The 17,918-nt window shown below is 38.9% G+C and overlaps 1 protein-coding gene and 1 pseudogene across 1 annotated transcript in view; one reads left to right on the forward strand and one right to left on the reverse strand.

Moving 5' to 3' along the window:
• The window catches only part of LOC108293746 (BTB/POZ domain-containing protein 9), a 331,141-nt gene that overhangs the window by 25,918 nt on the left and 287,305 nt on the right, over window positions 1-17,918 (forward strand). Inside the window, exons 2-4 of the mRNA XM_017515281.2 lie at window positions 3,141-3,352; window positions 6,733-7,096; window positions 8,202-8,466. Of these exons, the coding sequence (XP_017370770.1) occupies window positions 3,168-3,352; window positions 6,733-7,096; window positions 8,202-8,466 (814 nt within the window). The 5' untranslated portion in view covers window positions 3,141-3,167. The remainder of the gene's footprint in view (window positions 1-3,140; window positions 3,353-6,732; window positions 7,097-8,201; window positions 8,467-17,918) is intronic.
• On the reverse strand, window positions 8,474-15,942 carry LOC108293747 (annotated as a pseudogene).

Genomic DNA, 17,918 nt, shown 5'->3' on the forward strand with positions numbered 1-17,918 from the left:
TATTTTATCCTAAGTGGCTATTTTCTGTACACGAAACAGTTTCATGTCTCCATTTGGAAAAACATAATTAAAATAAAATGAAATTAGATATATTGAGAAGTAAAGATCTGGAGAACTTACTGTGGTAGATACATACATATATAATATTGTTTATGATATATCAGTTTAAGAATTATAAATTTCCGGGCCGGGCGCGGTGGCTCAAGCCTGTAATCCCAGCACTTTGGGAGGCCGAGGCGGGTGGATCACAAATTCAAGAGATCGAGACCATCCTGGTCAACATGGTGAAACCCCGTCTCTATCAAAAATACAAAAATTAGCTGGGCATGGTGGCGCGTGCCTGTAATCCCAGCTACTCAGGAGGCTGAGGCAGGAGAATTGCCTGAACCCAGGAGGCGGAGGTTGCGGTGAGCCGAGATCGCGCCATTGCACTCCAGCCTGGGTAACAAGAGCGAAACTCCGTCTCAAAAAAAAAAAAAAAAGAATTATAAATTTCCCTTCTGAGCTGATTAACCAAAAAACAATCATTGTTCATCAAGAGTCATTTAGTAAGTAATTTGAGTATTAGCCATGACATGGATAAAATATTAAGAAAGTATTATACCAGAGAATATATTTACTGGGTATATACATTGTGCCTTTTCAGACAGGGAAAGTGTTTTCTTTAGAGTCATGCACAATCATTGAAATGTTGGATAGTGATGTGAGAGTTTGTATTGAAGAGGAATGAGTTTTTGAAGTCAGGTACCAGTAGCTTTCTGAATTTCCTGACCAACATAGGAAATGATCATAGAAACATCAGTTGGGTAACCCAGCAAAAAACAAACAAACAAAATTCCCAGTCTGATTGTTTGCCTAAAGTACAGCCAGTCCTTGAGGTCAGTGCTTGATCACGGGTTATACCAGGTGTTAGCAAACTATGACCTGTGAGTCTAATCTAGATCTTTTGTAGAAATAGTTTTACTGGACATAGCCATCGTTTATTCATTTTCTTATCGTCTATGGCTGCCTTTAGGCTCCTACCATAGAGCTGAATCATTTGACATAGACTGTATAACCTGCAAAGCTTTATGTACCATCTGACCCTTTATAGAAAGTTTGCCAACTCCTGTATTACACTGTTGTTGTATATACACATTAAGACTATTGTGTCACACATTACTTGCTCATACTCTCAAATAGATTGTCTTAAGCTGAATTTGGTCTTTCATGCACAAGTGACTAGAGATCATTCTGTTTTTAGGGCTTTCAAATGAAGGCTGCAATTGAGGGAGAGGGGTTTACCTTGGCAGTTAGGGGATTATACTGCTAGTTCTCTGATGTTCCTACTGTAGGTAATCAGGATTTTGCCCACTTACCTGGGGCAGGTGTCTTCTTGCCTAGCTCATTTTCCATGTTCTTCTGCATCACTGCTGTTGCTCCCTCTTTTGAGGGTCGGTGTATGGTAGTAGGTTAACTGAAGCAGGCGGATTTGGAACCTGGTCCATGAAGATCTTCTGTTGCAGTCACAGGTGAAAAACACCATTTTGCAGACACCTTGCTAATAATGGAACTGGATATGGAAGATTAAAGATTAGGAGCTGTTCAACCTTTAATTGTGGCTCAAGTGGAGAGTTAAAAAAGATGTGGAGGTCTACTGGATGAAACATATCTGGCTCAATTTCTCTAGTCTCGGATGCAGCAGAGGAGTAGCTGGCTACCTCTGAGCTATCAGCCACCTCTTCACCTGGGGCATATGAATGCTAGCCAAGGCTCTGACGTACGTGCCCATTACTACACTTATCAAAGCAGTACCTTCAATTAGCTGGCCATGATGGCACACACCTTTTAGTCCCAGCTATTTGGTGGGCTGAGTGGGAGGATCACTTGAGCTGAGGAGTTCAAGGTTACAGTGAGCAGTGATTGCACCACTGCACTACAGCCTGGGCAACAGAGCAAACAGAGCAAGACCAACTTGTATTTTGAGGCGGAATCTCACTCTCGCCAGGCTGGAGTGCAGTGGTGTGATCTCTGCTCACTACAGCGTCTGTCTCCCGGGTTCAAGTGGCTGTCCTGCCTCAGCCTCCCAAGTAGTTGGGACTACAGGTGCACGCCACCAGACCCAGTTCATTTTTGTATTTTTAGTAGAGATGGAGTTTCACTGTGTTAGCCAGGATGATCTCGATCTCCTGACCTTGTGATCCACCCGCCTTAACCTTCCAGAGTGCTGGGATTACAGGCGTAAACCACTGCTCCTGGCCAACTTTTTTTTTTTTTTTTAAACAGTACCTGCAAGTACATTCGGTATTAAAAAATATAAACATTTTTAGCTTTTTAAGAATATACTCTACCCCTTCTTACATGTAAAGCTGTTAATAATGTTTTAGCCCTTTGATTTTCAGATACTTTTGTAGAAAGGCATTGCATACAAAAGCAAGGAAGTTGCCTGTAAATGAGACAAAATGTAATGATGTGCTGGTAGACACTGGCAGCCTGATCATCAGAGCAACAAGTGTGGAATAGAAGCTACAGTCTTGAGAAAAATGTTGGGGTTATTCTTTTGTTAAATGTGAGAAGCTTAGGACGCTACTGCAAATGTTCATTAATAAATGTCAAGTTATTTTTGTGACTCCAGAAGATTGTTATTTTTTTAAATAAAATATTTGAGATGGTTTCAGAACAAAACTTCTTATTTGAAATCTCATTATTTTATCTATTCTGTTTGTAATTTAGACCTAGATCTGTGCCTGAATGACTTTTCTATTGGGTATAATTGTATACCCAACCTTACTCAATATATGTAAAAGAGAGAAGTTATTCTGATTGTTGATTTTTCTTTTCCTGGGGTACTGTAAGGAATATGGGACCTGTGTTTGGGCTCAGTTTTCTAGACTGTGATGGCGCCAAGTGCTGTTAGTGTTTGGAGACCCTGGCATTTTTGCTTTCCTAGTGTGATAAGACAATGAAGGGAGTACATTTAAGGGAAGCAGGCCGAATTGCTACTTAGAATAAATGAGTTAATAAAGATACCACTGATTAACTCTCTCTCATGTGAATTTTTCTAAGCACTTTAAATTTTTACTTAGCTATGTTTATGGTATGTGATTTTCTAAGTGTACACCCCTCCCCCCGCTAACCCTCATTCATTCTTTATATGATAGATCAACGACTATCGTCTATTCCACAAGATGAGTAACAGCCACCCTCTTCGCCCCTTTACTGCAGTGGGGGAAATTGATCATGTGCACATTTTGTCTGAACATATTGGTGCCTTGTTGATTGGGGAAGAATATGGCGACGTCACATTTGTTGTGGAAAAGAAACGTTTTCCTGCGCACAGGGTGATTTTAGCAGCCAGGTGCCAATATTTTCGGTAAGTGTGTAATACTTTTTTGAAAATTCAGTTCACCTGTAGAAAACACTGGTATTTTCTGCTCTGTGAAAAATATGTAACCAAGCATGATGACAAATTTTTGCATCCCTCAATTGAATATCTATAAAGATTTCATCTTTGTAGACTTTGTTTTTTTTTTTTGAGAATTGCCTTTTCCTTTAGGAGCCATCTTAAAATTAAAGGGTTGGAAGGTTTCCCAGCCTGGATGGTGCCCAATCAGCCATTTTTCAAGGTCTCAAGAATGTTTCTCAGGCTGAGTCTTTGTTGTCCTCACCTTCTCCTCACAGTAGATGGCTAATGGGACTTAAGCTTCCTTTTGTATAGGTAGACTGACCCCTGGACCTGCTAATGGGCACATATACCCGCTTGGTTTGAGACTGCTGAGGTCTAGGACCTGTTAGTAACCCAGCAGGTCTAAGAGGTATACTTATATGCAGTTATTGTTTGTTACTTGAGTCCTAATTTCCAGGGTTATAAATCTTAAGCTGATCTTTAACTACTCTACATTTTACCTAATATTTGTCAAAAGTGAGTCATCACTGAATTGCTGAGTTATAATTTATGCTTGATAATGGATCTTTTTCTATTTGTAAGGACAAAGATGGTTCACAGTGTTATATCTGGGAAACCTGGTACCTGAAATGGAGATACCATTGGCTTAGAGAACATTTCAGTTACCTTCTAGTGATAACCGCAGTCTGGCTTTTATAATCAGAATTAAGAGAGACAGCAACACCTAGAGTCAGACGTGTTGTGGTAAAGTGTGTCTCCTGGAAATATTTACTCTATAGCTAGAGCTTCTATGGTTTTTCATAAACTTCTTATCTTATACATGTAAAATGCCACTGTAGGTGAAACCAGGAGCTTAGAAAAATGAGGAGTCTGTTAAAACTTCTAACACTCTCCTCTTCTTCCTAGTGGTCAACTCTACCAAGGCATCTGACCTTGGTCCAGCCATTATTTCTTACTAGCCTCTGTCCTCTGCACACTTTTCCTTTTGTGTTTATTTCCCTTTTAAAATGTTTAGTCCAGTCATTACTATTAAAGTGTTTTATAAGAGTCCACTTTTTATTAAGTCAGAACTTCTCAGCCTGTGTTTATTATTTATTAATACTGTATACTTTGCCCTCTTTCAAAAATAATTTGAAACAACTCTGTGTGGGTATCGTTTAGGTGATTAGTATATCTTAAAAGAAACTCAAATACTTCTAGAAAGTTGAAGATCGTATTGAGTGAATGGAATATTCTACCCCCACTTACTGACCTTGTTCTTGATGTCTTTGTAGATATTTAACCTTTGTAATATTTGCTGGCTCACTAAGCTAAGCTCAGAGTCTACCTTAGACTACCTTAGAGCTAAGCTCTACCTCTAAGTCTACCTTAGAGCTAAGCTCAATGCTGCCTTACTTAGATTCTCAATGCTGACAGTATTCATATGCAAAGGATATGAACTGTCAGCTGTCAGAAGATGCGGAAGTACTGTCATAATAGCCTATCAATCCCCAGATAAGGAACTGTATAAGAGGAAACTTTTCATAGTAAACATCTAACCTCTGTGCTTGTCTTGAGGGTTCATATTTATTGTTCCCAGGGAGCCTCATCAAAACCACTTTTAAAGCATTGAGAATCCAGATAAATACCACAGATCATACAGGACTGGAGTTAAGTCTTGTTGAGGTCTCCCCAAAAAGGAGAAGTTATTTAATTTGGTAATTTTAGGATAATGGTTGGGTGCTCTCTGGATTAATGGAAACCTTCAAGGGTATTTTTAGGCAGCGTATAACCCAGTGAAGAGGTGTGCTCAGAATATTAATGAATCTTTGCTGGATGGTTTCAGCCGTTTTCCTGGGGCAAGCAAGAATGCTACGTCCTTGGGTAGTGTGGGACAAGTTCCAGATAGGTAACCCTGAAATGCTAGTCCTACTCTGAGAATTTTAGGAACAGAGAGAATCTCTTTCTTGGTTCCAGTCTTTTCCCATCACTTTTGCATCTTTTCTTTCTCATTCTTTATTCTTCTCTCCCTTTTCTGCACTTCTCCCTTATCCTGTTCCTTTCTTTCTTTCCTGATAGGTTGGAAGTTTAATTGCTTCATATTATTACTGCTTGATTAATAGAGGTAGAAATTCAACACTTGATCTCAGCCAAAAGACCGAGAAGCGATAATAGAGGTAGAAATTCAAATTCATTACCTAACTGAATTGTCTAGTTTTCATTTTTTTTAGATAAGCAATAATGTAGGGCTTTTTGTTTAATCTGAAAGGAAAAAAATAAAAAATCACCCTAACCCTATCAGTAATTTCATTTTTAATTTATAAAGTAACAAATGAAAGTCTTTTTCTCCCCGCCGTCTAATACCATGTCCCAGAGATAAGTGATGTTAACAGTTTAATATGAATTTCCTCTGATTTTTTAAAAATCTTTAAATCCAATCTGATTTCCTCTGATTTGATTTAAAGAAATATCTATATAGACACATATGCATAAACATGTAAATATGTGGTTATATACTTTTTTCATGCAGTGCATATGGATCTGCAATTTTACTTACTCAACTACCATATCCTGGACATCTTTTCAAAACAGTACCTGTTGATCTCCCTTGATCTTTCTAAAGGCTGCAGAGAATGTATATCACAGTTTTTTTTTTTAACCATGTTACTGTTGATGGACATTTAGATTTCTTCCAGTTGTTTCAGTGTGCATTCTTACACATTTTTCTTTACTGTATTATTTCTCTAGAAATGAGTCCTAATAGAGAGATTACTGAGTTGAAGGGTATGCACATTTTAGGCTTGACTATATGCTACTAAATTTCTTTCCATAAAGGGCTGCATATTTGTACTCTCAAAGCAGTGCACCAAACAACCTATTCAACCTGTTTTTCCATTGCTTTCGCAGCACTGATATTAACAAGCCTTTTAATTTCTGCCAGTCTTACAGGGGAGAATGGCATCATATTAGTGTTCGTCTTTATCTGGTTATATCTTTTCCTATAGAGTTTTACTTTTTAAATTGCCTTATTGACCTTTAACATCTTTTTATCAATTTCATTGTGCCTCTCAAAAGATCACACTCATCTTTCTATTTAATACCTATCACATATCTTGAGCTTTCAGAATATCTCAGAAGAAATTTCAGAATATTTCAGTGGTTTATAGAATTAATTCAGTAGTTTTGAAATCATTCCTCTTGCTTCCTTTAAAGAACCATTTTATATGATTACTTTGCATTTTTTTCATTTGGATCTTTGTGTCATTAAACAAATTTATATTTGCATAATGTTGATAACTGTTATTTCCAATATTTTGTAGCAAATCCTATTTGAAGGTTTCTTCCTATATTTCTTCCCTGATGTGCAGAGCATTATTGTATGGCGGAATGCGAGAGTCTCAGCCTGAAGCAGAAATTCCTCTCCAAGACACCACTGCAGAAGCATTCACAATGCTACTCAAGTATATCTACACAGGGCGGGCAACGCTGACTGATGAGAAGGAGGAGGTGCTGCTGGACTTTTTAAGCCTGGCTCATAAATATGGATTTCCAGAGCTAGAGGATTCTACTTCCGAGTATCTCTGCACCATACTTAACATTCAGAATGTCTGTATGACTTTTGATGTTGCCAGTCTGTACTCACTTCCCAAGTTAACTTGTATGTGCTGCATGTTTATGGACAGGAATGCTCAGGAGGTGCTCTCAAGTGAAGGTTTCCTCTCCCTTTCTAAGGTGTGTGTCATTTGTCTACAAGTAATTTATAGGCATGCATTGTTTTATTTATACTTGTAAAGCAAAAGTATAGCAATGGATTAAGAATAAAAAAATAAAAATCATTGGTATCAAACAGGTTATCTGGTCTAGCCACTTGCCTCCAGCTACTGGGACTCTAGATCATAAAAGAGAGGGGCTGGTTGTTTGTGTTTTCTTTAAGGTTCTTCTGGTAAGTTTTATGTGTAAAAGAGACTGTGCTGCTGAGTAGTTGTTTTCAGTGTAGTGACAACCAAATAGGATCTTTTGTGGTATTGCATACTACCTTTTGGTTTTGTTTTTCTCTGACAGAGAGTGTGACTAATACTTCCTTAGAGCAAGCAGGCAAATTCATAAAAGAGGTCTTTAAGTCACTGCTTTTTTTGCTGGCTTAAAATTCAGTATTATAGCTAGAGTAAAACTGTTTTGCTCAAATCTTCCTTTGAACTCTGGGTAGTGATTATCTCTCCATTTCTCTTGTTGTGTTCCTTCTAGAACCTGGATATTTCTAATGAGAAAACCTATTGAAAAGCTACATATCTTGATTTGAGTGTAAATTAAGATTTGTGTGATCCTATTTCTTTTTTTCTACTTGGCTTTTAAAGACAGTGATCTTTGAGGGTTGCACCATTGTTGCTGGAGGTCAGGTTGGAGATCTGAAAGCCAAAAATATGGTAGTAAAGTAATACTGTAAAACAAAACACTTTGAATTTTAAATGCCAGATGTATCCTTCTAACTTAACAATGTATACTTTCTTGAAGAATCTGTATGTATTGACAGCTTTTCACTTTGGCATTTTTCTTTTTGCTGTTTTAAAAAAGATGGATGCAGATGTGTTTGGAAAGACTAGTTGTTTGTTGCAGTGGTACAAGATACCTGAGCATAAAAGAAAGGTGCCACTATCCTTGTTATTTACACAGCCATAATGTACAGGAGAATATGTGGCACAAAGCATAAGGGAAGAAGAGGGTCAAAAAGAGTTAATTGGCTAAATATAAGTTATACTTGTTCTGTAAGCTTTTACTGATTGATCATGCAATGGTTGAACTTCATATGACTGGAATTTTACCTTTCTATCCTTTTCAGACAGCACTTTTAAACATCGTGTTAAGAGATTCATTTGCAGCTCCCGAAAAAGATATTTTCCTAGCCCTACTAAACTGGTGTAAGCATAATTCAAAGGAGAATCATGCTGAAATCATGCAGGCTGTGCGTTTACCTCTCATGAGCCTCACTGAACTTCTGAATGTTGTGAGGCCTTCGGGACTGTTGTCTCCTGATGCCATTCTGGATGCCATTAAAGTGCGATCGGAGAGCCGGGATATGGACCTCAATTACAGAGGCATGCTCAGTAAGTACCTATCTATCCTAAACTCACCAAGAAACTTTATGTGCCTGTTATGCTGTTCACAACTACAAAGCTACTACAGAACTGTATAATGCAGGTGTACATGAAATATGTACATTTATAAACAGCTAGCTTTGCTTCCTGTGGAATGTCTTTTCCTGTCATTTTCCTGTCAATTCCTCCTGAGATTGATTAGCCTTTACAGACCCTAAAATAGATATTTCTTTCCATTTCTGGACAGATTTCTCAACTGCTCCCCCAGAATGTCAGAAATAGACACTTTCCTAAAAAGCTGCTTCTCATGTTAAGACCTTTTCTTCCTTCTTCCATCAGGTAAATACTGAGTACGTGACGCGTACTTATTATTTTGGGTACCATGAACATGGAGATTCTTTTTTTATTTTTTTTTTTGAGACGGAATTTCACCCTTGTTACCCAGGCTGGAGTGCAATGGCGCAATCTTGGCTCACTGCAATCCTTGCCTCCAGGTTCAAGCAATTCTCCTGCCTCAGCCTCCCAAGTAGCTGGCATTACAGGTGCCTGCCACCATGCTCGGCTATTTTTTGAGTCTGGCTTATAAATATGGATTTCCAGAGCTAGGGGATTCTACCTCTGAGTATGTCTGCACCATACTTAATATTCAGAATGTCTGTATGACATTTGTGTAATAGCTTTTGTCTGCATAAAGCTAACACTTATGTAGTATTTCCAATACTTACCACCACTTAAGTGGTAATTTTTCTTATTTACAAATTCATAGCAGTTAACACTTACAGAGTGCATAGTATGTATCAAGAACAGGTCCTACATGACCATTTAATTCTCACAACTCTTTGAGGTATATACTGTCATTGCCTCCATTTTACAAACTGAAACAGAGAAATTAAGTAACTGCTCAAGGTCACACAGAAAGATGGCAGAGATGAGAGTCAAACCTATGTACTTTGACCCCAGAAGCTGTGTAAGTAACTGCTAAACTATGCTGCATAATTGTTACATATAGTCTCTGCTTTTGATCCTTTTAATTTCATTGTGGAAATAAGACATAAACTCCTATGAAAAGTTAAATACAACAATATTCAAGGGAGTACATGTTATAGAACTTCAGAAGAAGAAATGGCTTGGAATGATTGAGGGAGATTTCATGGAGGTTATGAAGCTTGAGTTGAGCCTTGACATTTGATTCAAATAGTGTAAGAGTTGGGTGAATTTCAGATGGAAAGAATCATGAAGTTAATAGACAGAGGTTAGAGTATTTGAAGAGACCATAAATAGAAGAGCTTGATTAGAGTAGGCTTTTATTGATTAGTAGAAGAGAAACTGTTTGAAGGTCAGCTTAGGCTAGTTTATGGAAGTCTTTGAAACTAGATTGGAATCTCCCTTATATGCAGTGTGGAACCAATTTGAGAGAGGAAGAGTGGTATGCATACAGTGGTGGTTTTGAAAAACTGATTCATAGTGCTGTATTTGAGGATTTAGAATAGGTAGGGGGAAACTGATTCAGGGAGACCAGTGAGGAGGGTATTTAATCTGTGCACAATTGATACTACCTTAAACCAGATTGGTGGCAGGGAAATTGAAAAGAATGGATGATTAGAATGGCTATTATGGAAAAAAATAGAACTTGGTGATTCAAGTGATTTAAATTTGGGAATTAAATTTAGGAGAGAGTTACCATTTGTTATCACATCTAAGAAGTCAGAAATTCTCAGGCACCATTATCTTATGTTCCACTAAGGAAAGAAACAATACTCCAATTAACTGTGACACACTGTGATGTCTACATCGCAATTTCAGAAATTTTAAAAATTGATCACCAAGTGTGTCTTAGTAATGAAATACAGTACAGTACTTCTTTGAAGAAGATGCTGAGCTTGTTTTAGATTGAGTTTGAGGGTTTTGGGGACATGCAAGTTGTAAGTTCTGTCCTGTGCTAGTCATTTTCCTGAGTGTTCTCTTCTTGACTATGCCTTTGAACACTCACTGGAAATACTTATTGATCTTAAATAGATGTCCTTAACAGACCTCTCTCCTGACTTACCAGGTGTAGATTTCTTTTCACTGATTATAGGAGAAAAAACATAAGTTTTGGCACAGACACATTTAACCTCAATTCCTGAATTAGTCACTTACTAGTTGTATGATCTGGTATTAAATTATTTAAAGAGTTTTACCTTTTATTTTATATCTTCTAGTATTGTTATGAGACTTAATTGAAATAATGTGTGCAAATAATTGTGTATAAGCTCCGTATAGGAAACCATTGTTACCATATGTCATTTTGATGTGTTTTTTTCTTTTCTCTGTACATCTGTGTGAGAATTACCACATTGATCACATTGTTTTAAACATTTTTGTTTACTTGTCTTTGATCCATGAAGGCAGAGGTGATCGTTGTAGGCCTTATTGATCTCTATATCCTCAACATTTAACTCACTTAATAGCATATAACGGGTACTTGGTGAATGCTTAGGGAATGAATGCAGGGAGAAATGTCTAATACGAAGTGGGAACACATTACTGTTTAGGAAGCAGTCAGATCTGGTGATAACGTGAGTTAGAGTATAGGGAAAGAAGTAAAAATCTTAAGTCTGAGACTTGGAGAAAACCTATAGTTAGGGGTCTTAAGGTAGAGAAGGAAGAAGGAAGACATTTGGGACTGAAGAGAGTTACAGAGGACAACCAGAGGAGAGAGCTTTCATATGGATTCAGTGGTCAGTGGTCTCATGATGGGGAGGTCAAGAAAATTCAGAGACAACTTTTGTATCTAAATTGCCATTAGTTGGTAAGTAATCTGGACAGAAGACTGGCTTCCAGGGAACTAGGCCACGAATGTTTGGAAACATAATAGAGATAACATACTGCCTCTCTGATTTGTGAATTGGATTGAAAGGTAGTAAAAAAAATAGCATGGTAGCTAGAGAGATCAGGCTGGGAGAGTCCAGAAAGAAATCAGAGGTGCTGGAGAATGGTATGAGTTAAGGGTCAGCTTTGGATAAAGTGTGGGAGGATGGCAAGTGAAGAGGTAGTAAGATGAGTAATTAGTGTTAGGCTTTTCAAATTCTCATGTTGGATCCTGTCTTATATAAGTTCGTTTCCCTCACTTGCCCTAGATTGGATTTGAAGTGCTGAAAAGGCCCTAGAACTGGATTCACTATAGGGACAGTCTTGGAACGTGTTTGCAGGAGTGAGGATTTGTTTTGGACATTTCACATGGTTACTGGTAGCTTGGAATGATCAACCAGTCAGTATAAGCGTAGTTCCTGGGTTATAAGAAACTCATGAGATTAGTTGCGAAAGAGAGAAGTTAGCCAGATGAGGCACCTAGTTCTGGAATGATACGTACACTGAGATTGTTGTTCATCAGTGTTAAATTCTTCACTTTGGAGTAAATGAGGGGAAGCTCAAGGAAGAGGTTATGTAAATATTTGGGAATCCTTTATCTCACTTGTAAACTTGAGTAATGATTAAGTAACAATCTGCTTTTCCTGACTTTTAAAGCATATGAATAATAAAATCAATAATATAAATACAAGGAAGCATAACACTTTCCTGTCAGACCTGCAAAAATAGTTTTTTAAAATTCAACCATCTTTATTAATCTATCAGTGTTACATTTTATACATAACATCTAGTTGTATTCTCAAAGGGCTACTTTAGTACAACATCTTAATATGAGAAAGCCAAGGAAGATGGCCAAACCTCACACTAGCATTTTAATATCCTCTGGACAAGGGAAGCTAGAAAGTCAGTCACTTTACACACATGTAAGAGGAGTGTTCCAAAATAAGTAAGAAGCTGCTACATTTTTAAGGAGGGAGGAAAAAACTTTCATTTTGGTCTTTGTGTTTCAGCAAATTATACTTTCAATTAACAGCAACAAAGATGCCATAAAAAATGCTTTGCTTTTAAAATTTCTGAACTTCAGTACAAATTAAAATAGTCCTAGAGTCTTTTGGGAGGCCAATAGCTAGCAGCTACATTAATTGGTGTAGATGAGCCTCCTTATCGATAACCAGATCCAGATTGGGCATAGCCCCTGACAAAGGGATTAGGATTAGGAAAGGATAAGGATTAGGCCTACTCGGAGGAAAGGTCATGGTACTTAGATGATGTGAAGTAAAACCTGGTCTTGATCGATAGACCCAAGGTTGGCTTGGAGCCATTCCAGGTTTAGAGGCTGGGAGGTGGGGGGTCCAGTATAATTAGTAGGCTGAGAAGTTTGGGTAGTATAAATTTGTGCGGGATAATTGCTCTCTTGGTATTGCTGTGGTGGCTGAGCAGGCAATTGTTGGGGCTGACCAGAAAGGCAGGAGCTGGTGCCTGGGTAGTTGGTTGCTGGCCATATTTCTGGAACCGCTGAGGTTGTTGGGGTCCAGTCTGCTAACTATGGCTTGTTGAATACTGAGTACCGTACTGTTGAGGCTGCTGAGATGGAGCCTGCAGCTGCTGTGTCCCATAGCTGGCTTGTTACTGGTACTCTTGGTATAGGACTTTCAGTCTGACCTGCTTGTATCTCAGCTCTGTATATGGTGGTTGCTGTGGCTGGACTCCTGGTGGGTGAGCTGCTGCTGCTGAGGAGGAGGAGGCAATGCTGTCAGGTGTCCCTGAACAGTCTTCTGCAGGAGCACTGGGTTGCCCTGAAACCTGATCATTTGTTAAGCCAAATGACAACGTAACATTATTATTGATTTCATCTTTTTAAAAGGATCAAAAGCTGACATACTTGCTACCTGAGTAGACTGTTTTCCAGAAGAATCTGAAGAAGCAGGCTTTTCTTCCTTGCCATCCACAGTGTCATTTTCAGGAATATTGGTGGAAGGTCCTGGTTCTTTTTTTCGAAGTTCTGTCAGTTCTCGACAGAGATAGTTCACCTGACTTGATTCAAGGGATCTTTGTTGGCCATTAACAAATAATGTCAGTTTCAGTATCCTACCACACTGAATTGCAAAGGGAAGGTCAGAACTATCAAAAAATTGTTATAAGATCTTTATCTTCATCTGACAAAGGGCTGATATCCAGAATTTACAAAGAACTAAAACAGATTTACAAGGAAAAAAACAAACAAGCCCATTCAAAAGTGGGCAAAGGATATGAACAGACACTTCACAAAAGAAGACATAGATGAGGCCAACAAACATATGAAAAAATGCTCATCATCACTGGTCATTAGAGAAATGCAAATCAAAACTACATTGAGATACCATCTCACGCCAGTTCGAATGGCAATCATTAAAAAATCTAGAGACGGGGCCGGGCGCGGTGGCTCAAGCCTGTAATCCCAGCACTTTGGGAGGCCGAGGCGGGTGGATCACGAGGTCAAGAGATCGAGACCATCCTGGTCAACACGGTGAAACCCCGTCTCTACTAAAAATACAAAAAATTAGCTGGGCATGGTGGCGCGTGCCTGTAATCCCAGCTACTCAGGAGGCTGAGGCAGGAGAATTGCCTGAACCCAGGAGGCGGAGGTTGCGGTGAGCCGAGATCGCGCCATTGCACTCCAGCCTGGGTAACAAGAGCGAAACTCTGCCACAAAAAAAAAAAAAAAAAAAAAAAATTTAGAGACAACAGATGCTGCAGAGGATGTGGAGAAATAGGAACACTTTTACACTGTTGGTGGGAGTGTAAATTGGTTCAACCATTGTGGAAGACAGTGTGGCGATTCCTTAAGGACCTAGAAATAGAAATTCCATTTGACCCAGCAATCCCATTACTGAATATATGTCCAAAGGATTATAAATCATTCTACTATAAGGACACGTGCACACGAATGTTCATTGCAGCACTGTTTACAATAGCAAAGACCTGGAACCAACCCAAATGTCCATCGATGATAGACTGGACAGGGAAAATGTGGCACATAGACACCATGGAATATCATGAGTTTGTGTCCTTTGTAGGGACATGGATGAACCTGGAAACCATCATTCTCAGCAAACTGACAGAAGAGCAGAAGATCAAACACCGCATGTTCTCACTCATAGGCAGGTGTTGAACAATGAGAACACATGGACACAGGGAGGGGAGCACTACACACTGGGGTCTGTTGGGGGGAAATGGAGGGATAGTGGGGGGTGGGGAGATGGGGAGAGATAGCATGGGGAGAAACGCCAGATATAGGTGATGGGGAGGAAGGCAGCAAATCACACTGCCATGTATGTACCTATGCAACAATCTTGCATGTTCTTCACATGTACCCCAAAACCTAAAATGCAATTAAAAAAAAAGAAAAAAAATATTTGTATATATTTAAAAAAAAAGGTCTTTATATTTTTGTTACTTCATCATTACTCAGAAGCTTTCCCCTGAAAACTCCTTGCATCGTTAGCACTAATTCATCGTAAGTAATATTAATATCTTCATTATGAATAGGAATTTGCGGAATATCCTCCCCAAGTTGAGCTTTCATGATTAGCTTCCCACTTAGGTCCAACTGTCCGTTCATGGTGGATTCCAGGATGTTCTATATATTCAGCTCTAGCGAAAGAGGGCTTGTGGAGGTCACTGCCAGCACCTCTCCACAGGTCTCCACTGACTGGGCCAACACCAGGCCGCCAGGCTGGGGTGTTGTGGGGAGCCTGTGGTCACCGCCCACTCAGTTGCCCTCCATGGCTGCTGCACCTTGCTTGTAGGCTCATGTGGGTGGGCCCACCCGATTGCCACAAATGGGTTATTTGCTAAGTAAATGTTATCTTACCATTCCTATTATTATTTTGTTTTATCAGAGTTCTTCACTGCTAGGGGAGAAAAAGGATATAAAATTTCAGAACTATTCCTGGGCTGATAACTTGAAAAGATAGGTCTGTTTATTTTGAAATTATTGACAGAATTTGGTTTTGAGGTTGTTGTTCTTCTTCCCTGGATGTAGATTCTGTGTCTTTGGGGACTTTTCATGAAATGTAGAGAGGTTTTATCTTGGGACTGGGATATAAAGACTAATGCTTTTTCTTTGAGTTCATTATAATTGTTAGAACTGCATGTCCTAAGGCTTTTTACCAAATTACAGGGATTTTTTTCCCCCTTAAAAAAAAGGAAGAGGATCCAAAGGGTGTTTTAAACTTAACTATGATGGTCTTTCTGGAAAGTAGTTTAGACTAGTTTTATGCATATATAATGATGAACATTTTTCTATACAGCTGGGGAAAGAGAATTAACTTTTTAATGAAAATTTTTTTTCTTAGAATATTTAAACTGCCTATACCTCTGCCTGACACTTAGCTTGTAGAGATATTTCTATCTGACCTAAAAGTTAGTGCTTTTTTTGGTTAAGGCTGAGTTATATTTTATTTTGTGTATCTCAGGTTTAATTTGGGGAAATTAAATTAAATTTAGATTTGGGGAAAGAGTAATTTCTTGTTTCTGTAGGTTTATAATAGGGAGCATATCACAAATTCTATCCTCAAGATTTCTTTATTGAATAAAAAGTCAATCTGTTCGTAGGACTGCTAAGTTACTATATTGGTTAGTACATAAATTGTGTGTGTGTGTGTGTGTGTGTGTGTGTGTGTGTAGTCTGTCCTGTTTACATAAATGTGTGTGTGTATGTGTGTGTGTGTGTATGTGTGTGTGTGTGAAGTCTGTCCTCTTTACCCTGTACCTACCTATCCCTGTAGTTTTCATTCCTCAGACTGAGGGAGCATGCTACTGTGGTATTATAATTCTTGGTTTGTTTGCCTAGACTTCTACTAGGTTGAGCTTGTTGAGCAATGTAATTACGCCATTTTGCCTTTGTTTTTCCAGCACCTCCCTAGCACAGTGCCTGAATCTAGACATTTTTTTTAAGTGATAAATGAGTGGCTGAATGAATCCATCCCTTGCTTCTAAACTAGAATTTAAAATTGTCTCATCTATCACATAAAGACAGTAATACAGCAGTAAACCTATAATACCTTCAAAACTCTTTGAGCTGGGTGCAGTGACACACACCTGTAATGCCAGCACTTTAGGAGGACAAGGCAGGTGGACCACTTGAGGCAAGGGGTTGGAGATCAGCCTGGGCAATATAGTGAGATGCAGTCTCTAAAAAAAATTTTTTTTTTAATTAGCTGGGTGTGATGGACCGTGCCTGTAGTCCCAGCTGCTCGGGAAGCTGAGACAGAAGAATTGCATGAGCCCAGTAGTTTGAGACTGCAATGAGCTATAATTGTGCCAGTGCACTGCAGCCTAGGTGACAGAGCAAGACCCTGTCTCTAAAAAAATATGAACAAAACTCGTTGACTTTGTATCTTCAAAGATAGAAGATACTATTTGTATCTTCCCAACTCTGGTTTATTGTGACAGAGAAAATCTCATCTGTAAATAGGGGGTGTAATAAATGATCTCTAATGAGCATTCCTCCATGGGAGTATGTAGCATCTGTGTATGTGCTCTTGTCTCCTGAGATGGTGAGCTACGGAGGGCTTAGTCTAGTACAGAGAGCAGCACATAGGAAGCACGTTAGGATTTTTTTTTTCTTTAATAGGATTAAGGTCCCTTTCAGGCCTGTGTTCTAAGTAACTTGCTTAAATTACCAAGTGAATTCAGTGCCAGAATAGGAAGCAAAGTGCTGGTCTTCTGACTCACCAGGCAAATGGTCTTCCGACTCCAGATTCTTCTGCCTGGGTAACTTTTTATTTTGATTTTGTGGAGTGTTTGAGTACCAGTACTGTCCAATGTGGAAAGGAGGCCTGCAGAGAGTGGGAAAAAGGGGAGATAAAGTTAAGGTAAGACAGGAATTGTCAGGAAAGTCATTTGTAATGCTGCAGTTCTTGGGGATTATTCATAGGAAGGGAGCATCCATCCATTTCCTGGGGAAGTTGGGATGGGGAGTAGAAAATTATTTAGGTGAGAGAATTGGGTTAGTAGATTGCATTGGGCAGAAAACTAAGTCTGGATCCAGATATTCCACTGGGGCGAATGACCATGTCAACCTACATGTAATAGAGAGTTCGATCAAAGATAATTAAGAACATAAAGCAATGAAAGAAAAGCACAATGTAATTAACCCAGCACTCTTCTCAGATCTTGGCACTGTATAGCTAGGGGTAGGTCCTGCTTCATTTCTCTTTATTTTTCTTTCTAGTAATTAGCTAATTTCTAACTAGCTGTAGAACTTCAAAGCGTTAATATTTTTCTTGATGCTTGTAAAATGCATTAAAATTATGTGTAAAACATTATGATTATCTACTATGTTGTTTATTCTCTACCACCTTGTTTTTTTGAGAGAGTCTTACTCTGTCGCCCAGGCTGGAGAGCAGTGGCACAATCTTGGCTCATTGCAACCTCCACCTCCTAGGTTCAAGTGATTCTCATGCCTCAGCCACCCAGGTGGCTGGGATTACAGGCATGTAGCACCACGCTCAGCTAATTTTTTATATTTTTAGTAGAGATGAGGTTTTGCCATGTTTGCCAGGATGGTCTCAAACTCCTGTACTCAAGTGATCCACCTGCCTTGGCCTCCCAAATTGCTGGGATTA

The sequence above is a fragment of the Cebus imitator genome, unplaced genomic scaffold (genome assembly GCF_001604975.1).
Source record: "Cebus imitator isolate Cc_AM_T3 unplaced genomic scaffold, Cebus_imitator-1.0 Scaffold546, whole genome shotgun sequence".
Taxonomy (NCBI): domain Eukaryota; kingdom Metazoa; phylum Chordata; class Mammalia; order Primates; family Cebidae; genus Cebus; species Cebus imitator.